Consider the following 27,890-nt stretch of genomic DNA (forward strand, 5'->3'; position numbering starts at 1 on the left):
CCAGTTTATCGTCCAGATGTACGCCCAGGTACGTGTATGTGTTCACCACCTCCACATTGACCTCCTCAATGGTGACTGGCAGCAGAGCAGGCTTAGACCTCCTGAAATCTACCACCATCTCCTTGGTCTTGGTCGTGTTGAGTTGTAGGTGGTTGAGTCTGCACCATTGCACAAAGTCCTCCACCAGGCTCCTGTATTCCTCCTCCTGCCCATCCCTGATACATCCCACAATTGCAGTATCGTCTGAAAACTTCTGCATGTGACATGACTCCGTGTTGTAGCAGAAGTCGGACGTGTACAGGGTGAACAGGACTGGAGAGAGCACCGTTCCCTGTGGAGCACCTGTGCTGCTGATTACAGTGTTGGAGAGGCAGTCCTTCAGTCTGACAAACTGTGGCCGCTCTGTCAGGTAGTCTGCAATCCAGGATACTAGATGAGCATCCACACCCATCTGCAGGAGCTCTGATACCCTCCTCATCCTCATTTTCTAGCTCACTAAGACAAGTGTAACAGTGGACAACATATTCTTTGGTGGCTTCCCAATATGTCTATCTGCATTGCACAAGTTCTGCCATTGTGTGGTAGTATTACACAGTGCTTTAAACTATCAGATTTTTACCATAGAGTCAGTGTCAGTGAGTGTGTGCATGTGTGTATGTCTGTCTGTCTGTGTACATACCTGTGTGTATGAGTGGACTTGTTCACGTGTGTGTCTCATGTGTGCATGTGTGTATGTTTGTGTGTAGTACTTAAGACAATGTGTATACAGTATGTCTTGTGAACCTGTGTGTAAGTGTATGAGTGTGTTTCTTTGTGTGCATGTAGTGTGTTTGTGTGTGCATGTGTGTCAGTGTTTGTGTCTGTACAACCACGTGTGCACTGCCAGCCTGTGTGTGTGTGTGTGTGTGTGTGTGTGTGTGTGTGTGTGTGTGTGTGTACTGTGTGTGTGTGTGTGTGTTGAGCGGTTCTATCGAATGCTCAAGTCACTCCTGCATTCATATTCAGTGGAACTTGCCTCCAGCTGGGAAGAGGGACATGGCTTCTTCTTGCAGTCAAAGAAGTGTCCCAGGAAAGCCCTGGGTTTAATCCTAACGAGTTGGTGTTCAGCCATACTGCTCATGGACCAACAGCTGTTCTTGCAGATCAGTGGAAGATTTCCGAACCCCCTGAAAATGTTCTTGATTTTGTGAGTGGGTTTCGATTCCGCTTGTATGAGGCTAAAACTGCCGCTCAGCGAAAACAAAAGAATTGCAACGTTTAGGTATGGCAGGTTACTATTGTGCTTTCTGCCAGAAAGGCACATTTGGGGAAGGAGGTGTCCCCTGTGCCCCCTCAGCCGGCGGTGGCAGTGCCGTGGCTGAGGGGGGGTGGCAGTGGATAGGCCTCATTAGGTGGTTCACCTGGTGGCAGGTGATGTAGGGCATAAAATGGCCTCAGACTCCTCCTTCACACTCGCTTATCTCCAGCATAATACAGCAAATACTACACACACACACACACACACACTCAACTCACACATCGTTCGATTATTTTTTCCCATGATATCTTTTTGACTAACAATATAATTAACCTTATTTTTTAATGTGTTTGCCACATTGATGTTGCGACTAGCCGGTAGTAACTGTGTGTGTGTGTGTGTGTGTGTGTCGGTGTGCGTCTGTGTGCATGTCTGTGCATCTGATGTGTCTGACAAACAATCCAACCTTTAAGGACACCAATTTTCTTTGTGAATTAACCATTTATCATAAATAAATAAATGTTATTCCTTATACAAGGGCAAGTAAGGAATGCTAATTTCCCATGAGGCAGGCAGATTTTTATTTTTTAAGGCCAATTATTTAATGGATCCAGGATACTATGCATCCTGATGAAGCCTAAAAGCAATGCAAATCAAACCAGCCATTAGGCTAACCAAAATAAAATCATTATTGTGTACATACATTTTATTCTTACAGATTGAAATTTGGTGAGTGACCATACAAACTGCAATAACAGGGAGGGAAAGAGTGGCTTACTCTTCCTAAATGAGGACAGAAGACATTATGGCCTAAAATAAGACCGCTCAGTTCAGAAAACCAGAAGAAATACACAGACTTGCGAGAGTATTCAACCCTACTGCAAATAATAAACCTTTTTAAAAACTAAAAAAACAAACAAACAAAAAAAAAAAAACAAGAAACACCAGTCTGGTGTGCTGCTATCCTGTTCTTTTTCATAAAAAATATATCAATACGGTGGTGTGAAAAACTATTTGCCCCCTTCCAGATTTGTTCTATTTTTGCATGTTTGTCACACTTACAGTTTCTTTCAATCGCTAACAAGCGTTTGTCCATTCAGTTGACACATTTTCAAAACACTAAACACAGTTAGCACAGCATCGGTAACACAATAGTTAAAACAATATTCCAAACCTTAGATACAGTATAAAAACCTCTGTTTCTGCAATGTTATCAATTCAAAAGCAATATATCTCAGCTGATAATAAACTAACAATCGAATAATTGACACACAGATGATTTATATTGGGTAAATTGGGCCAACCACAGCTGATTCCAGTCTATCTTAGACTCAGTGGCAGGGGTTATTTACCTTACACAGTAAAAAGAGGAGGTGATGTTTTTGGAAGCAGAAACAGAAAAAGACAAATACTGTAATGTCTGGACAAGGAAAAGTAAGAGTAAGGGGCCCAGGAAGAAGAGCAGGCCCAGTGAGAGATGCAGTGAGAGGTGCAGGAGCACTGAGAGGAGCAGGTGCAGAGTTTAGACACAGTAATATTGTGGGGTTTTTTTTTGTTCACCCCCTTTTTATCTGGGCTTTTTTGCTGTTGTTCTTTGTTCTTGTGTTTCATGGATATTTTGTTCACTGCAATGCTGTAAAACTTTTTCTGTTGTATCATAGTCTACTGTAAACAGTATTTACACTGCACCTCCTGTAGGCCTAGTGAACAGTGAAAAAAAAAAGATTTGCTTTTTACTGGAATGCATTTGAATGTGAACAGCCAATCTGGACATACAGTTCCCAACCAAGAAATATAGTGTAAAAATGCTGGATTGCATGTTTTGCATGCAAATACTGTACCTGTAAAACTGAAACATAAAAGTCTATGCAGTTTTTGTAATGTCAACAGTAGCCAGTATTTTGAAACCTAGTGTACTCTGATTGACTGCATGTATCTTGTGAAGTGAAAACAAGCTTCATTCTTTGACAAAATAACTTTTTGAGTCAGGTTTCCAGTGTTTTGGTAAAGTTAGTGTGTGCAGAGAAATGATGAGTTAGTGTATGTAACAAAATGTGGTGTAACAACATGGAATGTGCTTTTGAGAGGAAAATTATCCATTTGGCCAATTGTGTTTTGTAGGTGAGAGGCTGTGTTTAGAGTTTTGAAAATGTGTCAAATGAATGGACAAACGCTTTTTAGCGATTGAAAAAAAACTGTAAATATTTCAGATCATCCAACTAATTTGAATATACAGTACAAAGAATGCAAACATCAAATGCAGCATTTAAATGATCATTTCATTTATTTAAGGCAATGAGCTATTCAAAACCAAAATCACCCATCTAAAAAAGTAATTACCCCCCTTAAACGTATAACTGGTTGAGCCACCCTTGGTGGCAACAACAGCAATCAAATGTATCAAACAAGTTATACATTGCTGCAGAGGTAATTTGACCCACTTTTCTTTTGGAGAATTGTTTTAATTCTGCCATATTGGACGGTTTTCAAGCATGATTTGCCTGTTTAAGGTCATAGTCTGAGCTAATTAGCCTAGAAAGGGTCAATGGTGGAAGTAAATAGAGCGAAATATTTGGTATCATTTGAATCCTAATTTTCTCTGGATTAAGACTTTTTTGAGCCTATAGTGAAGAGTTGTACTGAAAATTTTTGATTGATTTTTGGCCCAAATATGTATGTTAGCACATCTTGATATTAGCTGATATCTCCTTACCCACTATAAGTTGTCAAAGAGCTGGCAAGACAATTGAGGTCTTGAGGTCAAAGGTCAAGGTTACAAGGAGTCACACAAATAACTCACATGTGGTATTTGGTTCATATCTCCAAAGCAGACTGATGGATCTTCATTAACTCTAGTATTGTCTATACAAGTTAGATGAACGTAGGGACTCAGGGCCATGGGTTCAAAGTTTCATCCCTTGACACACACAAGGTTGTAGACGGTGGAGACATGCCATGTTCAATTCAATTACTAAATACTGTAAATGTATACAATAAAAATATGTTTTATATTTCACAACATATACTTGATTTTTTTTACCTAGAGAGTCCCTATCTGCAGCACAATAAGTTTACAGTATATACTTTGCATATAAGAATCAAGAGTCTGATTGCAATTATTGTAGGCAAATGTGCTTAGCAGCTACATAACAGTGAAATACTTCCACTAGCATAGTCATGACCTGACCAATATCATTCACATTGCCCGTGCTATTTTTTCTGTAAAGAAATCATTGTATAAACACAGGAACACTTATGATGCATTGTCTATGAGCACAGTTTGAGCACAGTCCATTCACATGCTAAACTGCTAAACTAAATTTTATTTTGATGATACAGAAATTCTACCATCTCATCTGAGCCTGAGCTCATTTAAAATGGACTGAGGTAAAGTGGAAAAGGGTCCTGTGGTTAGACCAATCAAAATGTCTATGAAATCATAGACTCCTCTGAGCTAAAGAGGAGAGGGACTATTCAACTGTCCAACGTATCCAACTTGTTACATTGCTCAGTTCAAAACCCAGCGTCCATGATGGTGTGGAGTGGCATGGGCATTTTGCACATCTCATCATTAATTCTGAATGATATACAGTACAGTGTTTGAGCAACATATACTGTAACACTTTACACTTTACTGTTATTAAAGTGTTGATTTGCTATTGTTATTATTATGCTAAAATAATTTAGTCTAACGAAATTTCTTGACTCTTAACCAAAGCTTATACATTGATTTTGCAAAATGTCTTCAGCTACGGTGTGAGGAATTCCAAGCCCCATCTGACCCCATCAACCCGACAAAATGGTAACATTAAAATATAGTTTTAACTTTATTTAAGGCAACTTTATTTGAGCAACGTTTTGACTGCTAAAGGACTAGTTCAAACCTCATAGGGTGCGGTTACATGGGACTGCATTTCTTTTATTCATTCCTCTTTATAATTAAAGCACAATATGATTCAGATTCATTGGAATTACTATGGTTAATATAAGGACGCATTTAATACATGGTTTTGTTTTTTTTATTTGCATAAAACATGGTCCTGCGGTTTATAGTTATGTTTTCAACAAAAGCGCCTGCTAAGAGAACCATAACCATAATTCATAGAATTAAGCTCATCATTATTGCATGGTCCAATACAAAAGGTCCAGTATCACAAATCACAGATCACTGCTCTCCTCATCCTGAAGAGTTATCAAAAGCATGCCGCTCACTTAAAAAAAGCTCCACAGGAAATGTAGGTTCTTTTCATCCCAATCACCAGGTGCAAGGGGCAGTCACTTATGGCTTTACTGTAGGATCTTTTTGGTTTTTGTTTGTTGGTCAGACTAATGATGAATGAGAAATTACAAAATACATGATGCACATCATACTCATACAGGTTGGCTAAATATGATTTAGCTGTGATTGCAGAAGAACAAATATCTTCAGGTATTTGCTGATGCTGAGGAAGATAAGTTCTTGTAATATTGAGCCTCTTTCGATCATTCTTTAGCACTGAAATCCGATCTTGGTACAAACTTAAGCATTATAGGCTTTTTTGGCCGATACAAGAAATCAAGTTCCATTGGTATCTGAAAAATGACAGTATAGAAATGTGTGTTAGCAGTGGTCTAGAGGGAATAATTGGAAAATGCCCCCCCCCTTTAATTGTTAAATAAATGTACAGATATACGATACTTACATAAAAATTACAACATTTTGCAAAATGCTACCAGTCAGTTTATGTGTGCGTGTTTCTATGCATTCAAATGATCACAGAGATATTAGGAATAGATTGGTAGATTGGTCCTTGCCTGAGTCTCTTTGCATGTCTCCAGGTTGAAGTTTTGGAGCACCTGTACAATAATCAATTTCATCGAAATAAGAGCAAATCTCATTCCAATGCAATTGCGCGGTCCAATACCAAAGGGAAGGTAAGCGTATGGATCAAGGCTCTCCTTATTTTCTTTGCTGAACCTTAAAACCAATTAAAACAAAGGGTTGTTTGCTTAGTAATCACCTCATTAATTCATTAATACTTACAAATCAAATGTAAATATTTTAATTCCCTCTAATTCTCCTTGAGAAGCCTTGAGATGAGCATTCAACATCATATTTTTTCATATAGTGAAGATATGAACAAAAGCTATTTTTAGTATTTTAAAAATCATTGTAAGACTGGAGGAGGCTTTGTGCTTCTCTGCTAGTGGTTTGTTGTCTGGATTAGCTTACCTCTCTGGTTTGAAAGTCTCAGGGGAAGGCCACAGCTCTGGGTCATGGTGTAATAGATGCACAGGTACAGCAACGAGAGTGCCTTTAGGGATTGTGACTCCATTTATTACCACTGTCTGTTTGCACATCCTCTCTAGACGTGGAGCTGGTGTCCACACTCGCATGGATTCATTGATGACCATATCCAGATACTCCAGATTCATGAGCTTTTCATAGGTGACAGGTGCCTACAACAACAATGTGTATTGTATTACAGTTGTGGAAATATGGAAATAGATCCATTATAGAGGACAGACAGGACAAGAAAATGTTCATTTCAGACCCAGCATTATGAACAATGAATGAACATTATGAACAATTACCTAAAATTAACTTACATTGTTTGGAAACATTGAGTCAATCTCTTCCACAAGCTTACTAAGAACATCTGGATTTGTTGCAATATTGTAGGTAATAGAAGCGAGAGTGGTTCTGGTTGTTTCGTATCCAGCGATGATAAATATGAATGACTGGGAGAGGATTTCATGATCTGTCAGTCCTAAAAATGACACAGCAAGAGAATGTAGAGTCCTTTCCTTAACAATGTAGCTTGGCTATTATTTGACCTCAACATACACCTTCATACCTTTAACAGGTCGATCTTTGCTGCTTTTCTCAGCTTCCTCATCTGAGATTTGAGAGCGTATCATGAGTTGCAAGAAGTCTACTCTCTCCTGTCAACAAACAAGCACATCCTTAGTGGGCCTTGCATGACCAACATGCTAGCATTTTGCCATCTAGCATCAATAATAATAACTTTATAGCACCAAGGACATCAGCTGACATTTTATACAGATAGATAACGTAGACTTTTCATAGACATACATGCTCATTGTCTTGGTGCTGCTCTCTAATCTTCTGGATAGAACTGAAGAGATAATCGACGATAGCTGGTGAAAAGAGGCTTATTCCTAATTTCTCCAAATAAGGAACCAGTGAAGGAAACAGAACTGAAAAGAGAAAAAAAGAGGTTGTTAAGTTATATATGCCATACAAACATGATGAGTTTCAACAAATTAATACTTCCCAGAGAATTTACTTTGTGGTATGGACAAATCCCACAATGGGTGTAAATGGATTTCAGCTAGGGCTGTCAAAATAACAAGTTTGTCTCGATTAATTAATTACAGAAAGAATAACACATTACAGTTTTTTTCAATCGCTAACAAGCGTTTGTCAAAACAGTTGTCCCATTTTCAAGACTCTTAACACAATTAGCACAGCATTGGTCTTTTGTGGCCATACCATTCAGACATTTCATGTCGTTTTCACACGATATAACAGTCACACATTTCCACAATGCTTACATTTTCTTAACAGACAAGCTCTCTTAACAAAATTGTGGATCGTTTTTCTATTATTTACGAATGTTAACACACAACATCCCACAATAGCAAACACAATATTCCAAACCTTAGACACAGTATAAAAACCTCTGCTTCTGCAATGATATATCAGTTCAAAAACAATATATCTCAGCTGATGATAAACAAACAATTGAATAAATGACACATGATTTTGGGTAAATTGGGCCAACCACAGCCAATTCCATGTCTGGCTAAGACTCAGTGGCAGGGGTTATTTTTTGATATTACACTAACACAGTAAAGAAGGACTTTGAGGAGTGATGTTTTTGGAAACAAAAATGAAAAAAAAAGACAAACACTGTAATGTCTGAACGAGGAAGAGTATAAGAGCAAAGGGCCCAGGAAGAAGAACCGGGCTCTAGGAAGAACAATACAGGCGGAGGTCTGCGCTCTCTGAGTGCTTTTCTAGTTCTAGGTTGTCATGCATTTGAACCTATTCAGATCGCCACCACATGGCCATATCATGCCATTACACCACTAAGCAAAAAACATAAACGGCCCCGGAATCCCGAATAGAAGGTGTTTCTGACCTTCCCTGAAAATTGAATCGAAATCCGTCCATTACTTTTGGAGTTATCTTGCTAACAGACAGACAGACAGACAAACAGACGGACAGACAAACCGACAAACAAACCCTGTTGAAAACATAACATAACATTTTTTTTCAGTTTGCGCTCTGCGTAGTTACTGCCTTTTTGCTTTGTATGGCAGAATTGGGTTGCTACGGAAACGTAAGGTCACACTTACGCAGAATACGCACTCTAACCATAACCATAATGTCAACAAGCAGGAAGGTAATGAGGAATGCAGTAGTTCTACTCAAACTAGGCTTACTTGTGCACGTAGCCTACTGTAGGCTATGGAAGATTTATCAAATCTAACAAGTAGGAAAGTTTAAGCGGATGGCGTGAAAGTTAAGGTTGCTTTTGATGTAGTACAAAGACGCAAAACTGGTGGTCTGGTTAACACCTGCTTTTACAAGGCGGAAATATTTAGGCGCAAAATAGACGTGCACTTTCACGGCCAGTTTTAGTACATACAGGGTAATACATAATTAGGCGCATTTTACGCTTCTCCTCCCATCTTTTTACACAAACCTCCAACTGACATCATCTTATTATATTAGTGAATGGCCAAAAAAGGACAATGTTTCAACATGTCTATGAGCATAAGCATGCATAGCAGCAGGTGGCAGCCAAATGAGATTTATGCATTTACTGCTTGGTTATGGTTCTTCACATTTGGTTTGGTGCAAAAATGTCAGAATGGTTCCACACTGAATGGAAGATGGCTGTCTGGGTCTGTTCTTATTGAGGTGGTTTAAAAGGGTGTTCTACACACCATGGAGTCTTCTCAGGTCACAACCCAAACATCTGAGTGAAATGCCTGATGCAGGAGCTGCCCTCACAATTAGGGATGTGCTATATCGTATAATTACACCACACCACAATACGTCTTCTATATCATTCAAATCTGCCATAGTGCAACACTGAGGGCCAGATGTATGTAGATTAGCGAACGTAACGTTATTTGCTTCAAGGCCAACACGCAGAAACACATGATACTTCAGTTTACGTCCTATTTACCAATCCTGAAATTTGTTGGGTAATCTGCGCCGATCGCCGCCCCCTAACGCAGTTAGCGAAGGACAACAACTGAACGACACTTCACTAACTGATGACAACATTAAAAGGAATCCAACGTTTAGCTATCATGAAATAATACAATGCATATTCGCTTTGGACAAAGGCGTCTGCTAAATAACCATAACCATAACCATAACCATAATGTCAACAAGCAGGAAGGTAATGAGGAATGCAGTAGTTCTACTCAAACTAGGCTTACTTGTGCACGTAGCCTACTGTAGGCTATGGAAGATTTATCAAATCTAACAAGTAGGAAAGTTTAAGCGGATGGCGTGAAAGTTAAGGTTGCTTTTGATGTAGTACAAAGACGCAAAACTGGTGGTCTGGTTAACACCTGCTTTTACAAGGCGGAAATATTTAGGCGCAAAATAGACGTGCACTTTCACGGCCAGTTTTAGTACATACAGGGTAATACATAATTAGGCGCATTTTACGCTTCTCCTCCCATCTTTTTACACAAACCTCCAACTGACATCATCTGACACTCCCATAAATCCATATGCATGAGACGGAAAAGCGTAATTTGCCATTCTCAGCTCCCGCAACCTCATTGCGGCCTGTTATGCCTCGCCATCTTTTCATACGCATGTTGCGAAAAAAATACTCCTGAAGTGGGCACAAAAGCGTTTGTACATCTGCCCCTGATAGTATTGTGCAATATTTTTGCAAAGCCATTTATTTATAATATTTAGTTTTAATTGACTATATCAACTAATTATATATTATGCAACTGTATGATGGGATAGCTTTTTTAAAATGGGGATTTCGGCATTTGTCCTTCAATATGAGTTTTTTTTTTTTTTTAAGCCAGATTGCCCATCTACTCTCCAGTTGCTCTGGACGTGAATTGGTGACATGGTTAACCACAAGTACCACAGAACAAAATCAGTGAAGTGGATAAGTCCCTGAAAACAGTATGACAAACTTATCAAGCTATCTTATCAAGCTATCCTCTGTCCTCATAAAAAGTCACTCATCTGCAATAAGTCCCTTGATCACCAAAATCACCAATCAGTCCCTGCAGTCCGGCCATGTCCCCACATCCTTGAAAACTGCTGTCATCAAGCCACTACTCAAATAGCCCACTCTTGACCCAGAACCACCTGCCAACTACCGCCCCATCTCCAATCTCCCTTTCCTTTCCAAAGTGTTGGAAAAGGTGGTCTCTGCCCAACTTCACAACCACCTCACTACAAACAGTATTTATGAGAAGTTTTAGTCTGGGTTCCGCTCTGGCCACAGTACGGAAACTGCTCTGGTCAGGGTCATCAATGACCTGCTGCTGGCTCCATCTCTTCTCATCCTTCTTGACCTCACCGCAGCATTCGACACCGTAGACCACCACATCCTTCTACGCCGCCTCCACTCTTCCGTCAGACTTTCTGGCTCCACTCTGGCTTGGTTCACATCATATCTCACTGACAGAACTGAATATGTATCCCTGGCAGGTGCAAATTCAGTTACACACACACCGTTACCTGTGTGGTCCCTCAAGGTTCAGTCCTAGGCCCCACCCTCTTCACTCTGTACATGCTCCCCCTTGGTAGTGTCATCAGCCGGCATGGAATGTCTTTCCATTGCTGATGACACCCAACTCTACATAAAAACAAACCCAACACCCTCTGCAGCTTTATCCACAGTTTCCACCTGCCTGGAGGAGATAAAGGCGTGAATGAAGGCGAATTTCCTGCAACTCAACAGCTCAAAAACGGAAGCCATTCTTGTTGGCACTCCACACCAGATCCGGTCATCCACTATCACCAGCATCACCCTCCCCGGTCACAACATCCACCTCTCACCCTCAGTCACAAATCTGGGTGTCAAAATGGACCCTCAACTGACTTTTGAGGCCCACATCAAACATCTGTGCAAAACCTCCTTTTTTCACCTCAGAAACATTGCGAAACTCCGCCTTTCAGACAGACAGGCTGGTAAGGAAGGCTGGCTCTGTTGTGGGAGCTGATCTGGAGTACATCACTTTGGTATCAGACAAAAGGACCCTGAACAAGCTACACAGCATCCTGGACAATGACTGCCATCCACTCTACAGCACTATCATACAGCAGAAGAGCTTGATCAGCTGGAGACTACGCTCCATGACATGCACAACAGACAGACTGAGGAAGTCATTTGTACCCAGGGCCATACAACTGTACAATGCTTCACTGAAGGGAAAAGGAGAGTTGCACTTCTATGCATAGTATATCTGCACCTCCACCCTCCTGTACACTTACATGGCATGGCTTACATGTCTACCCTCTTTTTGTCCATATATTTGACCAAATGTCTGCACCCGTGACTAATGACTAATGTCTGCACCCATATCTAACTATCCTTGCACTGCTGCTATACCTCTTATTTTACTATGTTAGGTTTATTTAATTGTCCATATATTTATACTAGTACTGTTATTATTATTACTATGCTTACATTTTGTACTGTACATATTTATTGCTGGTCACTAGAATTTAATCTTGCACTCTTGCACTGTTGGACTTATTTGCACTACCAACTTGACACACACCTCATACTGGATCACAGTACCAATCCTCAGTACATTCATGCATCTTATCTATAGTATTTTATTTTACTGCTCCTTTAGTCATGTTGATTTGTTGATTTGCTTTGATTTTCCTGTTTACATTGTATTGTATGTTGTGTGTGGTGTCTTAAGCTGCTGGGACCTTGAATTTCCCCTCTGGGATCAATAAAGTATATGATAGCTTCAGCGAAAGTTCTACTAGGGAGACTCGTAGTGTATCTTTTACTCCTCCTATTCATTATGTAACGAATCATAGCCTTTGTTTACATTTTCAGGGAACTCCCCCATTCGATTCATCCAATCAGTGCTAGCCTATAGGAATTCAGCGGGGGTTTTAAAACTGTTTTACTAACACTTCTCTCTGCTACTCAGTACGCCGACTTTGTCGTTCCCTCCACCACCCCTCCAGCCACCACCACCAGCAGTCTTCGTCTTGTCGGCCGCTGCATGCTATCTACACCTTCTCCCTCACAGCCACCGCCACCAGTTGGTCCCTGTCTCGTCATCGGGGGTGGACAAAGACCCATGGCTATTTTGCTCCCACGCACAGTATGGAGGATGGTATGATAGGCAAAAAAATCCATAAGAACCACTGTTGAGAGTTACAGACAAAGCTATCATCTTGGGGTCACCAAGTCCCCCCCAAAAATCTTCAAAAGTGACCTCACTGCTAATAGATTATTTAGACAGCATGTCAGGTTAAAGCCAGTAGAGTCATTTAATGAACAATGTAAATGGCAGGAGTTACTGAATGGTACCATGACATGTCTGGGAGTGTGGTCTATTGTCAGATGAAAATAAAAGTATGCTCTTTTGCTAAAAACACTTAAGGTGTCTTTGGCGTACATAGAAGAATGACTATACTAAAAAGAACCCCATGCCTAATGAGAATTATGGTGGAGGGGCTGTGCTATTGTGGGGCTGTTTTAATTCCCAAAGGCCTTGGGAACCTAATTAAGGTGCATGGCATCATGAACACCAAGAAAAACCTGAACATTTTCAAAGGAAATCAAACAACCTCTGCCAAGGCCCTAAAAGTTGGTCATGATTGGATCATTCATCAGGTCAATGAACCAAAACAAATGCACAGATCAAAACAAATATGGTTTACTGAACACAAAATCAAGCTTCAGACATTGCCATAGCAGTCCCCTGATCTAAACTCCATAGAAAAACAATGGGATGAGTCAACGAGAAGAATGCACAAGTGTGGACCTAGCAATCTGGATGATCTGGGGAGGTTTTGTAAAGATGAATGGTCTTAAATCCCTTACTTTGTATTCTCAATCTTTATGGGGTGTCAGAGAAGAATATTACATGCTGTTTTATTGACAAAGGGAGGTTTAAGAAGGTATTACAAGTAGGGGTGCCAATAATTGTGAGTGACGTGTTTTTATTAAAAACATTTATTTCTTTATGAGATTTTCCTTTTTCTCAGAATAAATTTGCTTCCCTTGCAGGGTGTATTTTTCCTCATTGTTTTCATTGTGGGAGTACAATAAGTCACCTAAAGATTATTTTTTAGACCTATTTTTAGTCAACTTTTACCAAGGGTGCCAATAATTCTGGAGGGTACTGTATCTATCTTCACTCACTGTCCCCGATGCTGAGAAACTTGTCCACGCCTTCATCTCCTCCAGGCTGGACTACTGCAACGCACTCCTCATCGGGATCCCCAGCAAGAACATCCAGCAGCTGCAGTACATCCAAAACTGCGCTGCCAGGATCCTGATGAGGGTGCGGAAATTCCAGCACATCACACCCAAATCCCTTTCAATTGGCTCAAATCCCTCATTGGCTTCCAGTTCAGTTCAGGATTGAATACAAGGTTTCCCTTCTGTCCCACCAGTGTCTCCATGGCTCTGCCCCCCCTTACCTCAAAGAACTCATCCCCCCCCCCCCCCCCCCCCCCCACTCCTCCTCACGTCATCTCCGGTCTGGACAATCACATCACAGAACCAAACTCAGGACTATGGGCGACTATGAGCTTTCAGCTCTGCGGCTGTGGATTCTTTTACGAAAGGACTTAAAACACTATCTTTTTAGAAAAGCTTTTAACTAAATACTTTTATCTGTTTTTATATGCTGGTTTTAGCTTAATTTGATGCTACTTTTTAACTTCCTCTATGGTGTTACTTTTATCCTTTTTTGCGTGTGTGCGTGTCTGTGTGTATGCATTGTAGCACTTTGAGATCATTTATTTGATGTAAAGTGCAATATAAATAAAATGTATTATTATTATTATTATTATTATTATTATCAAGAGGGTGATACAAGTATATTCTGTTGAAATGTTGCCCTGTTTATCCCCCCAGTTGTAATCAACATTTTCTGAATTTACACACTTAATTTGCAGCATACTTACTAGTAATGAGAAAGACTGGATTGAGAGGGTTGAAATTCATCAGTTTCTTTACATTGGCAACAAATGGATCATTTGGGTTGTTGATGGAATCAGTCTCCACACTGAATGAAGCACTAGTCAGAACATCCATATTGTATAAACCAAACAGGCTGTGGGTAAACAACAAACAACTTTTTAAACTATTTTTCACTTCCATACCAACATATCTGAGGTAACAGCTGCCTCTGGAAGATGTGTCAAGTCAAGCAGGAAAAAAGGCTTTACTTACTCTTTTATGTTAATTGATTCCTTTAAGTTTAGTTTTTTTATATATTCTATTAAGTTGTCTGCATATCTTGCAGCTATGGGAAAAACCTGGAACAACAAAGGCAATGCATAGTAAGCCTTAATAACAGTTAATTAAGTAAATCTGTTCGTTTAAAGGGATATTCTGCCATTTTTGGAAATAAGCTCATTTCCCACCTACCCTCGAGCAAAACAATCGATATTTACCTTGTTCCCGTTCATCCAGCCATTCTGTGAGTCTGGCAATACAACTTTTAGCTTCAGCCTAGCATAGATCATTGAATCGGATTAGACCATTAGCTTCTCGCAAGTTAGAAAGTGCAATAAGACCAACTGAAAATGAAACCTGGCGTTTTTCTAGGCTGATTTGACATGGAACTACACTCTCATCTGGTGTAATAATCAAGGCAACTTGCAAACGTACCATAGGCGCAGTGATATCGTACGCAGCATCTGAAGATAGTCCCCATAGACAACAAGCAGTAGTAGTGCCAGTAGTTTGCAAGTTGCCTTGATTATTATTGCGCCAGATGATGTCCATGTCAAATCAGCCTAGAAAACGGCAGGTTTCATTTTCAGTTGGTCTTATTGCACTTTCTAACTTGAGAGAAGACACGTTTTAAATGGGAAAATTAACAGAAATCTTAGTCACTTTTAAACATGAAGCTAGCAGGCGAGTAGCTAATGGTCTAATCCGATTCAATGATCTATGCTAGGCTGAAGCTAAAAGTTGTATCGCCAGACTCACAGAATGGCTGGATGAACGGGAACAAGGTAAATATTGATTGTTTTGCTTGAGGGAAGGTGGAAAATTAGCTTATTTCCAAAAATGGCGGAATATCCCTTAAGATTCCATTTAATTGGTTAACCTTTCCTCATGTCATCCATTGACATAAGGTCCAGCGTTCCTCACCTCTCTCATTCGTCCACTTGTGAAAGTTGGAGAGAGGCTGTTCCGGATTCTCTTCCACTTTTCATCTTCAACAGAAGTTATTGCATCCGCCAATGCTCCAGAGAATTGGCCTTTCTGTGTACACATAACTATGTCTACTTTGGGTATAGGTAAAGAATGATATAAACACACACAGTGGCAGCCCAAGCCTTATAAGCACAATTTTATTTTGGACCCCCCTTCCACCACCGTGGAGTCACCTACAGTATGCTTGGCTATTATTGATATAAATGTCACACTATAATGTAACTTGTAAAAATATGATGAAAATTGTATGTAGTTGTTATTACCACTAAACAAAGTCACTTTAAACTCATCTCTTTCAACTGACTCTAAGACAAGTATGTGAGTGAATGTCTGTAGGCATGATCCAAATGTTGGCAGACGTAGCAGTTGTAGGCAGGTACTGTATATTGATCGGCATTATCTTGTCTTTTGTACACATACAGGGATGGAAATTAAATCTGCTGTCCATATGTCAATATGAAGAATGTGCTGAATTTATCTGTAAAAATACCACCAATGTTGGACATAATTCATATAACTTAACCTCATGCACAGTATGGTCAACAGAACAGCATGCAGAAAGGTAACTGTAGGACAGCTTTGTGTGTAGAGCATTTATTTGTAATGTTAAGACCCTGCTGGTCAGTCCTGGGGTTGCGCCCTCTGGTCTAATGCCTGTGTGGGCTCTGCCCCTCGAATCTCATTCCCTGATTTGCAGAGAAAGGACCCCATTGGTGTTTGGAGTAATGGGTGGTGCTATATAACGACGAAGGAGGAATGGACGCGTTCTCTCTGGCTCTCTGATCTTGGCGCTGCTCTTTGCTCATTCGCTTGGGCCTGCTCTCTGCGCTCCATGGCTGCTCCTCTGGGGAGAGCCGCAACCCGTTGCCAGCTTTGCACATAGACGTCGCGTTTTACACTCTTTGTTTGATCACCCCTAGACACTTTGCATTACACTTTTCTTTATCATATACTGACTTTACCCTTTTAATGTTTCAATAAATAAATTCTATTTAAAACCTTTAGCTACAGTGTGGTCCCCATCTTTAATGTCACGGCTACCTTGAGCCCGGTGGTCGTGACATGTGGGCGACTCGTCCGGTTTTTTCGCCGGTTTAAAAGTTTGGATTTGGGAAATTTCGTTCGATTTTCCTAGAATACTTCAGTGATAGACGCCGTGATTGATTTCGCCAGTCTAACTTTGTGCAATTGTGCCGTCGCACGCAGTATTGGCTGCTATTTTGGTGAGTCTAAGCGTTTCATTCATTGCATAGGCTCAGCTGATGGTGTAATTGGGGGAATCCCTGTAGCTATTGGGTAATTTTAGTAGTGACGCGTCGTCTGAAAAGCGCTTCGTTTCCGCTTTGAACTTCGACAAACATTTTGAGTGCATGTTCGGTGGATTAGTGAATTTTGTGGTTTTTTGATGCAGCGAAGAGAAAACATAGAACAATTGGGACAACTGGAGCAACGTGAACACCCTGCCGTAGGTGAGACCGCTCAAAAGTTTTGTTTCCTTTATAGCTTATTTGTTAAGTTTGCGTGTCAAATGCGGGGGGGTTGTGAAGCCTAATCGCTACGACACGTGAAGACTTAGGTTGTGGACATAGGTTTTTCTTTTGGGGGTTTTAGATGCGGGGAGCTCTAGGTCTAAATTTTAGCCCTTCGTTGCATTGAGAACCACGTTAATTTGTCTGATCTATGGCGTAACGCAAATGTTTGTTGTTTGTAGCTGAGAGAATGCTTGTTTGGTTACAACCTGTTCCGTTTCAGCAGGCTGTTTTGTTTGGCACATACGTAGGCCTTTGAATAGGTAAGTGCATTTGGATTGCCAGATTTTTGTATAAAATATTTGTAGCCTACTGTTTGTAGCGTGCTGACTGTTTTGGCATTACATTGACGAAATTGGTAGTCTACCGTGTTTAGATGGAGTAGACCGTTTTAGCGTTTGTAGTCAAATGGTAATGTGTTCTGGCATAATTTGATTGAATAGTAGGCCTAGTCTGATTTTTCGCTGTTGAGCATTTGTATCGTGTTTGAATGGATGTTAGTACGTTTTTGGCTGCACCTTCATTAGGTGGATTAAAAACTTTAAATAAAAAACAACTTTTTAAAGTAGCCGAGCACTATAATATTCATTCCGCAATCTCGAAAAGCATTACAAAAGACGAGTTGTTACAGTTCATTATGGAGAAATTGGGTGAAAGAGAGATTTTTTCTTTAGACCCAGCACCAGACGTTGAGGGCCCAACTCAGTCGTCAACTCCCCTTGGTGCTATGGCAGCATCACCTAGTGAAAGTTCAGCTTTGTCTTTTGAACAACAAATGAAATTGTTTGAAATGCAACAAAAAAGAGATGAGTTTTTAGCAAAAGAACGCGAACGAGAACGGTTAGAGCAAGCAAAAGAACGCGAACGAGAACGGTTAGAGAAAGAAAAGGAACGCGAACGAGAACGGTTAGAGCGAGAAAAAGAGCACGAACGAGAACGCATAGAGCGTGAACGCAAACAGTTGGAGCTAGAAAAAGAGCATGAACGTGAACGGCTAGAGAGAGAAGAACATCGACTACAGCGAGAAAAAGACCGTGAGCTGGAATACAAAAAAATTGAACTAGAGGAAGACCGTCTGAAATTGGCAAGAGAGGGACGAGCACTGGGCGATAATCCTGGAGGCCCCCCCTCACAGTCAAAAATTTCACACATGGTTAAGCTTTTACCCAAATTCGATGAACGTGACCCTGATTTGTTTTTCTGTCTTTTTGAGAGATTGGCAAGAGACTATCAATGGTCTGATTCAGATTGTGTTCTATTGCTACAAAGTGTAATTACAGGAAAAGCACAACAGGCATATATATCTTTAGACGATTCAGACTGTAGAAAATATGATATTGTGAAACAGACAATTCTCAAAGCGTATGAATTGATTCCAGAAGCCTATAGACAGAAATTTCGAAACTGGCGCAAACAGGAGAAACAAACACACTTGGAGCTAGTGCGCGAATTGTCTAGTCTCTTTAATCGCTGGTGTGCAGCTGAGGGTGTCAAAACCTTTGCTCAATTGTGTGAGTTGGTGTTATTAGAACAATTTAAGAGCATCTTACCTGCTCATATTACCACTTACATAAATGAGCATGAGGTTGGAACTGCAGCGGCTGCTGCTGTGTTGGCCGATAAATATATCTTGACTCATAAGCATGGTGTCCGTGCAAATGATGAAGATTATTGTTCCCGTCGTTTTAATTCTTTTAAATATGACTCCAGAACATCTAGGCATGATTCTAGTGTAGGAAGAAAACCCTATTTAGCAACTAAATATGATACTGGGCATGTTTTTACTGATAAACAACTTGATCCAGAGGATCTTTGTAACTATTGTGGGGAGTCTGGGCATTGGAAAAACTCTTGCCCTAAGTTAAAGGAGAAGCGATGCGGAAAGAGTACAATCAAGAGTGTGGGTTGTGCTGCCAGAATTGTGCCTTCTGTTTGTCAAAAGGGTATAGCTAATTGTAATGCTGGAGAAGACGTCTCGTTGAGTTCAGTGAGTGAGAGCACTGATCTTCGCAGAGAGGAGCTTCCTTTAGAGCAGTCACAAGTGTGTGCCAGTGATGGCTATAGTCCCTTCATTACATCTGGTTATGTGTCATTGGTTGGGAGTGACCAGAAGGTGCCAGTGCGCATTCTGCGTGACACTGGAGCATCTGAATCGTTTGTTTTAAAATCTCTTCTGCCTTTCTCACAAGTGTCTGACACGGGGACATGTGTCCTTATCCGGGGTATCGGAATGTACACCATTTCTGTTCCGTTGCATCGGCTGGTTTTGGGGTCAGAACTTGTAAGCGGTGAAGTTGTTTTGGCTGTACGTCAGTCTCTACCTATAGAGGGTGTAGATGTGATTTTGGGTAATAACTTGGTAGGTGGGCGTGTGTGGCCTGAGAGATTACCGCCTCCTATAGTAAATACAGCATCTGATTTGCCTGAGTCTGATTTTCCTGAAGTGCTCACCCCCTGTGTGGTGACTGGTGCAAGTCATACCCAGGGAGGGGAGCAGGAATTGGAGTCTGTAAAAGACTGTGCCAGTTTAAATTTGCCTCTGTTACTACCTACTTTTTCCTGTGAGGAGATTGTGGCAGCACAGAATGAAGTCTGTAGTCCTTTGTTTCTGTTAAAGGACTGGTTAGAGGAGGTTAAGGCCCATGTGAGTGTACTGAACTGTACCTACTCTGTTGCTTGGCGAGTGTCTGCCTATGACTACCTGTTAGATGCCCCTGATTGGAAGACGTCAAACCAACTGTGTCGCATTACTTTGCTGAGGCCTTACTATTTGCAAAACCCTAGCCCTACTCAGGGAGGTGGGGAGGGGTCACCTGTTGCAGTGGTTGCCGTTGACACAGGGCCCTCTTGTCAACCTTTGGTGGCAGCAGGGGTTGGGGAGTGTGGCCCTGATGACTCTGTGCCGCAGCCAAGGCTTGATAAGTTTGCAGTGTTGGCAAACTTGGATACTTTGACAAACCATCTTCCATCAGATCAAGTTGAGGAGCTCAAGGCTCTGATTTTGACTATCTCTGTTCTGTTAGACACGCTGAGGTGCACGGATCTCATCAAATATGGTGGTGAGGCCTTGCCATTTCGCCAGCATTTCAATCGCGTGGGGCCAGATAAAAATAAGGTTTTGGGTGCTGTAGTACTTTTGGTTTGTCTGCTCACAAACCTCCTGGAAGGGGGGGTAAGATTGGGTAGGGCGGTTAAATGGAAACTGGTTTTGTCATTAAATCACTCCAGCACTGCACCTGTGCCGGCAGCCCTGGCTGGACAGGCCATTCCAACTTCAGATGGGTGCTGGGGCAGTGCTGCAGCAGGCTGATGGTAATATCCAGCGTCCGCTTTGTTGTGGACACCAGTTAACTCCTGGATCACCGAGTAGTGTTCTGTTTTGATTTCCTCTGTTCCTTTTCTTCCCTTTTCTCCTGTTATCTTTTCCTTAAATATGCTTTCCAAGGTACCTGGATTGCCGGTGGAGCAGGAGTAGAGGTTTGGGAGGGGTACTGGGGAAATTGAGATGGGGCATTTTCACCTGGTTGTGGTTGGTGGTTTGCACACTGCTAAAAATGGGAATTGTGGGTTTAATAGAATTATGCCAATTCAAATGTTACATTGTTATGCTAGTCATGGTTTTTAATAGTCTTAAATAAAATGATGAATTTTAGAAATATTTCAAACGGGATGTTTAACTGTGTTAGGTGGCACAGGACAGTTGCGCCAGTTAACACAGTAAGGTTGACTTGGGTGTTTGGTGGTACTTTACAGAGTCCCACTTAGGTGGGTCTCTGTCTTTAAGGGAGGGGGAATGTTAAGACCCTGCTGGTCAGTCCTGGGGTTGCGCCCTCTGGTCTAATGCCTGTGTGGGCTCTGCCCCTCGAATCTCATTCCCTGATTTGCAGAGAAAGGACCCCATTGGTGTTTGGAGTAATGGGTGGTGCTATATAACGACGAAGGAGGAATGGACGCGTTCTCTCTGGCTCTCTGATCTTGGCGCTGCTCTCTGCTCATTCGCTTGGGCCTGCTCTCTGCGCTCCATGGCTGCTCCTCTGGGGAGAGCCGCAACCCGTTGCCAGCTTTGCACATAGACGTCGCGTTTTACACTCTTTGTTTGATCACCCCTAGACACTTTGCATTACACTTTTCTTTATCATATACTGACTTTACTCTTTTAATGTTATAATAAAATATCTTATATTTAAACCTTTAGCTACAGTGTGGTCCCCATCCTTAATGTTACGGCTACCTTGAGCCCGGTGGTCGTGACAGTAACTGTAGATTATATTTGTATGGTAAAATATTGGCAACTAATGATTTGTAGCTGTAAAGTAGATCTGTCAACGTTGATTCCATAGTACTGACTCTTGCATGCAAAATGTTAAAGCAATAGGACAGTAGCCTGGCTAGCGCCTACCACTTCTCAAATGAGACGTAGTCTGGCAACCAGACATTAATTTTCTCGTATTTGAAAAAATGCCCAGATCCGTTCATTGGGCGCCACGGATGTCTATCAAATGCGTCTGTGCATAGCTCGTCTTGCTTTTTCCCCTGTTCTGTGATTGGTTGCCAACAGGTGAAAATGTGGGTGTTAGTTTCCAGACTGCCTTAGCAGCGTGAATGAAATCACCGTGCAAGGCAGGATGGGAACACCCAGGCTAATAGGACATGGAGATGGACAGGAAGCAAATGTCTAATTACAGGACTGTAAATGCATTTGTAAAGTAGTGTCTGAGCATGATTTTCACAGTACCAAAATTGCATACGTGCATGCTATGTTCGTCTACATCAGATAACAAGGTAAAATACTCCTTTCATCCATTCCTTATATCATCATATCCACGCCAAATGTGCAGCTATTACACACACTAGGCCTATTGCTTTCATACTTTTCTTATAGTTTACTATAGTAGAAACATGCAGATTTAATTATTCTTAGCGGTAGCACTGTCCCTAAAAGAAAGCCATCGGGTGATGAGACAGAAGTAAGACCCTACCCTTCTGTTGGTGAAGGAAGTGTAAAACTCCTTGACCATAACAGTCTTTATGACCCCAGTGTCCAACACCATCAACATTGGTGATCTGCCCTCAAAAATCCTGAACAACAAAAAAGAAATTGAAACTACTGATACAGCCCACAATGCACTGAAATGTAGCCTACTTGTTTTTCCGTTTTACTCACCCCCACATTTTTCCATATTTTTGGAGGCACTCTGCATCAAATTTGATAAATCCCTGCATGGTGAAAACAGGTCTGAGTGAAGGTTAAGGGTTAGGCATATAGTGGCTACAATGTATGGCTTCATATAATAATGTCACAGAATCTGTTCAGCCTAGTGTGAAAGGACTGCTCACTTGTGTCATCATTGATCCAAAAGACCCCAGGAAGGGCCACGGCCGAGGTCCAGTGATACCCAGGTTTTTGAAATATCCATAAGGCCAGGTTCCATAACTTAAAATGAAGGATATCATTATAACTAGGCTACTCATGGAAAACATGTAGGCTTAAGCCCTATTCGCACGGGATTAGTATTACCTGTGGACCTTTGGTGATTTGTGATAATTGCGGAGAATGCCTGAGATCTTAGTCCCGTGCGAATGTGCCATGTCTGTAATTTGTAAAGTGAAAATTCCGCCGCAAATTACCTACTGTATTTCGCCAAACACAGACGTCCGGTGATAATAGCCTACTAATCCCGTGCGAATCTGCATCTCAGTGATTGCCATTGCAATTGCATATCTTTTCTACTTTCTGCGTTGTTTTCGGACGTTAGCATACGACATATCCGGGTGTAATGTCAGTGAAAATAGAGTTATTTACAGACTTTGCTTATCCCGTGCGAATGCGCTGCAAGTAACACAGAGGTGGGGTGATAATTTGAAAATGACCAGAGGTCCACAGGTAATACTAATCATAAACGCTTGAAATCTGTTGCCGCACTAGGCTCCTCATGTAGGCTATTACATGTTGCATGACCTGTATTAGATTACAGTAGATTCAGCTTTATTGTCATTGCACAGAATAGCCTAGGCCTAGGCCTACAGCAAAGACAAAATGCAGTGTCACAACAAACTCCATTTCCTTTACTAGTGTATTGGCTACAGTAACCTTACAAATAAAAATTCTATGTGAAATAGTTTACTTACATTAGTAAGAGTGTAACAAACAAAACCAGGAGACTCCAGGTTTCCACTGAGAATGAAGGCAGCATAATTGTTTACGTCCGCTAAACGTCTCCTGAAAATGTTGAACTCCGAAGTTGCCTGGATCCGAAATGAGCGACAGACGTTGAATGTCCTGCCTCATAAGGGTTCCCACGAACCTTAGATGTCCTTCCAAGAATGAGAGTGGATTTTTCTCACGGCGAAATTGTGAAGGGTGTGGAGTTTCTACGTCCTCTCCTGAACTTTGGCTATAAAGAAATTGCCAATTCACAGCGTGAATGGGAGGGGGAAAAACCGTAAACCATAGTCCGTGAGCCAGAGGGGTTGGTCGTTACCGAAAAAGTGGCAAAGGCTACCATACCTTTTCTGAAAGCCTGGGATCTCAGCTTTTCAATGATGTATGCTGACCATCTGACAAAAGCAGCTGTTTTGAGTTATGATGCATAATGTAAACTAAGGTTGAAGAAATAATGCGTATTTAAATCAAGCAGAACACTGAAATATTTTATTTTGTTATGTTTGGTATCATTTTAAAGGGGAGACTCTGAGCTTTCATTTAAATCCTTTTGTGAACATTTTGGATAAGTAGCCTACAGCCAACCCTGGAGCTCTTCAAACCTTTAATCACACACATTTTCCTGCCATTTACCTGCCATCATTTGTCTTTTAATCCTGTGGCACCTGGGAGCATCAGAGAAACAAAATTCAAACACTGAAATACTGGCATGACCCTATGGATTCAGAAAATGTATCATTTACCCATATTATCTGATTTGGAGGGGATGATTTTCCGTCTTATATCAGACATGGCGTTTTTTCAAAGACATAAACAGTAGTGTACTATTACCCTTAAGGTTAATTTGTTGATATGTCGAGTTGAAAGTCTGAGGTAAATATATTTGAAATAATAATTATTGATACAGATAATTTTGAAAAAGTTGTTATACAGTGCAACACACTAACATGAGGAGTGACACAGTCCCTCTTGCATGAGCAGGACAGAAACTCAAGTACTGCTTGTGGACCAATGGAGACATTGAACCAGTCTATGGAGAGCTGTAAGTCACCATCTTGGTCCAGTCTAGACCAACCATGCTCAACTGGGGAAGGAACTTCAGGGTTGTTCTCGTGGCATCTTCTCCAGATAGCACCTTGATAGTTAGCTCTGAGACCGTGCTTCCTCAGAGAATCCGAGCATGGAGTTAACTGCCAGGATTCTACGCCTTTCTTTGCACAAAAAAAGTGCGTACTTCATTTCATTGATGTTGGTGATTCTGGACTTGGGGCTGTACATTTGACATGTGAACTCCTTTAAGGCTGCATACAACTCAGGTGTCATTGCCCAGTCTGCCTCAACCTTCTGAAAGGTCTCACAGAAGTTTTCATTCTTCTGAAAAAGTTTTAGGGCTGACACTTTACCATGGCCTGCCAATGCACTTACAGTATCGCAGCCTGTGTATACGTGTATTTTCTTGCCTGAGAACAAGGCACTCATTTTTTAATGTAAATTCAAAGAAAGTGGGGACCTGATATAAATGATATGTGGTGGATATGTATTAAGGACCTTTTTAACTATCTAAAAATGCTGAGAATGCTGAATAACAACTTTTTCAAAATGATCTGTATCAATAATTATTATCTAAAATATATTTACCTCAGACTTTCAACTCGACTTATCAACAAATTAGCCAAGGGTAATAGTACACTGTTTATGTCTTTGAAAAAACGCCATCTCTGATACAAGACTGTAAATCACCCCCTCCAAATCCGATAACATGGGTAAATGATACATTTCCTGAATCCTTAGGGTCATGCCAGTATTTCAGTGTTTGGATTTTGTTTCTCTGATGCTCCCAGGTGCCACAGGATTAAAAGACAAAAAATGGCAGGGAAATGGTAGGGAAATGTGTGTGATTAAAGGTTTGAAGAGCTCCAGGGTTGGCTGTACTTATCCAAAATGTTCACAAAAGGATTTAAATGAAAGCTCAGACTCTCCCCTTTAAAATGATACCAAACATAACAAAATAAAATATTCCAGTGTTCTGCTTGATTTATACACATTATTTCTTTAACCTTAGTTTACATTATGTGTCATAACTCAAAACAGCTACTCTTGTCAGATGGCCATCATACATCATTGAAAAGCTGAGATTCCAGGCTTTCAGAAAAGGTATGGTAGCCTTTGCCACCTTTTCGGTAACGGTTTCCATAATTTGAGGCCCTGGCTCACGGACTAATAGCTTAAAACATGAACTCGTGTTTATGGCACTTTTGGTGTTTGACAGACCCGCACAGCCTCTCTATCACTTAAGATAAATGTCTTTGGGACTACTTCGATGTAGGCTACGCCTACAGGAAGTGGTCTGTTTTTCTGATATCACTTGAAGCCAATGCCGCGCAGCATAGCGCAATGATAGCAAATTCATATGCCTATTTCACCGTCAAAATTATTACCTTTAAAGGCCCGTAGCCTACAGCAAGGCCTTATGGAGTCAATAATGTGCATGCCAGGTGAAATCAGTTCCTGCTTTTTAAGTAGCCTACAAATTCATAAACATACGTTTATTTAGGCCTAGGCGTTTTCTTTTTATAGGCCTATATGTCTAATTTATTTAGTTTTTCTCGTGTTCGTGTGTTATTCTATTTAATGCTATTGAGGGTTGATACATTGCAACCATAACTAGTATAATTATGAACGTGTAATATAGCCATTGTGGTAAATTGGTAAACACAAATAGTGGAAAATAAATAAAAATATAAAAACATAGGCCTATACAAAAAGAAAAAGTAGACAAAAGTATCGGGATGCCTTCCATTAGCCTACAACCTAGGTACGGAAGAGCAATAGGGCCACGAAGTAGCCTAATATATTCTAAATCTCTGAAAAAAAGGCAACATTTCCGAGAAAAAAAGTCGAAAGTGTAAAAAGTCGAAATTTTCGAGAAATAAAGTAAAACGTTTTGAGAAAAAAAAGTCGAGATTTTTTATATTAACTAGAAAACGTAATTTCTAATAAATTACCAGTGCATGCAAAAGCAAGACATAAGATAAAATGTGAAAAAAACTTAAATTTACAAACAGTTGTGGACAGAGGAAGGTGAGGGAAGGGGGGGGGGCAGTGTGTTGTATGTATGTGGCTTAGGGGCAGAGGTGGAAAAGTCCAACCAACCAGCTGATTCTCAGTAGTAACTCTTCAGCCAGGCAGAGCAGCTAATTGGTGAGATCACCTGTGTTTAAGTGCACAGATAGAACCAATACGTGATTGGACTTTTACTCTCTGAAGCTTGACTTTTCCACCTCTGAGTGTGAGTGCGTGTGAGTGTGCGTGCGTGCGTGCGTGTGTGTGTGTGAGTGGATGTAAGTGGATTTAAGGAGCATGGCTTTCTATGATGCAGTGAAATGGGAGAGTTAGGTTAAGGTGAGAATGTTGTGGAGTGCATGGAGAAGTGTGGTATATATGAAGTGCTGCAGTCAGGTGTGTGTGTGTGTGTGTGTATGAGTGAATGGGTAGACAGAGAGAGCTGATAATGCAGGTTCAATTTAACTGGCTGTCAATTAAACTTGATAGGGCCTTGAGCAGCTGGCTCTTGACACAGGTGCAAATCAGCTTAATCAGCAGTGCAGTGCGATAGACCTCTGAAGTTCGCCTACAAAAAAGCTTGCCATATATGGGCAGTTGGCTTCAATTAACTCCCGGATCTCCTTATATGGCCAACAGGGCAGCTTCAGAGGTCTATGAAAAGTCAACGGGGAAAAATATTTTGCTAATATTTCAAAAAGTATCAAGTTTACAGAACTGAAATATACATAGACTTAGTCTTATTTTCAAGACCTACGTAACAAAGTTTGAACCAAGTTTCTACGTTAAACGGTTGAAGCTGAATAGGACCTGGTTAGGAGAATAATAATAACTAGAAATGCAATTTCAGGGAATTACCAGTGCATGAAAATGCAAAAAAATTGTATAGATAGATAATGTAGATATGGTTACTAAGGTGTAGCTAGGGTAAACATGGTGGTTGCATAGTTTAAAGAGAGTTGATAGTGTTAAGGTAGACATTTTGACATTCCTGTTCTAACTTAACTAATGATTTCTCACAGGTATTCTAAAATGTTAACTATGCTAACAATGATAACCAGGTTGATTGGTTTACTTAACTAATGATTTCTAACAGTTAATGTAAAAATGCTAACTATGTTGCTACTTAGTTGATGATTTCTAGCAGTAATGCTAAAAATGCTAACTATGCTAACAATGTTAATTATGCTAACAATGCTAACCAGGTTGATCAGCTAACTTAGCCAATCATTTTTAGCAGTTATGCTACAAATGCTAACAATGTTAATATGCTAACAATGCTAACCAGGTTGATTAGCTAACTTAACTTATCATTTCTAGCAGCTATGCTAACTATGCTAACTAGCTAGTGAGGACTTTTATTTTGAAACATTTGTTGATAGGGTATCCATGGTGGCCACTATCAGGAATAAAGAAGTTGCTGCAGTATAATCATGTTGGTTGCTATGGAAACGGTCATAAAC

At 40.7% G+C, this 27,890-nt stretch overlaps 1 protein-coding gene across 1 annotated transcript; it reads right to left on the reverse strand.

The window, feature by feature from the left end:
- Positions 1–5,040: 5,040 nt before the first annotated feature.
- Positions 5,041–23,607, reverse strand: LOC134077384 (cytochrome P450 3A40-like). The gene is made up of 13 exons (XM_062532957.1): positions 23,331–23,607; positions 22,539–22,635; positions 22,366–22,418; positions 22,181–22,280; positions 15,607–15,720; positions 14,677–14,762; positions 14,409–14,557; positions 7,314–7,438; positions 7,075–7,162; positions 6,827–6,987; positions 6,450–6,676; positions 6,032–6,194; positions 5,041–5,809 (listed from the first exon to the last, which is right to left on the reverse strand). The coding sequence occupies exons 1-13, from the start codon at positions 23,393–23,395 to the stop codon at positions 5,720–5,722; spliced, it is 1,518 nt and encodes a 505-aa protein (XP_062388941.1). The 5' UTR covers positions 23,396–23,607; the 3' UTR covers positions 5,041–5,719.
- Positions 23,608–27,890: the final 4,283 nt, after the last annotated feature.

This window comes from Sardina pilchardus, chromosome 3 (genome assembly GCF_963854185.1).
Source record: "Sardina pilchardus chromosome 3, fSarPil1.1, whole genome shotgun sequence".
Lineage (NCBI taxonomy): Eukaryota > Metazoa > Chordata > Actinopteri > Clupeiformes > Clupeidae > Sardina > Sardina pilchardus.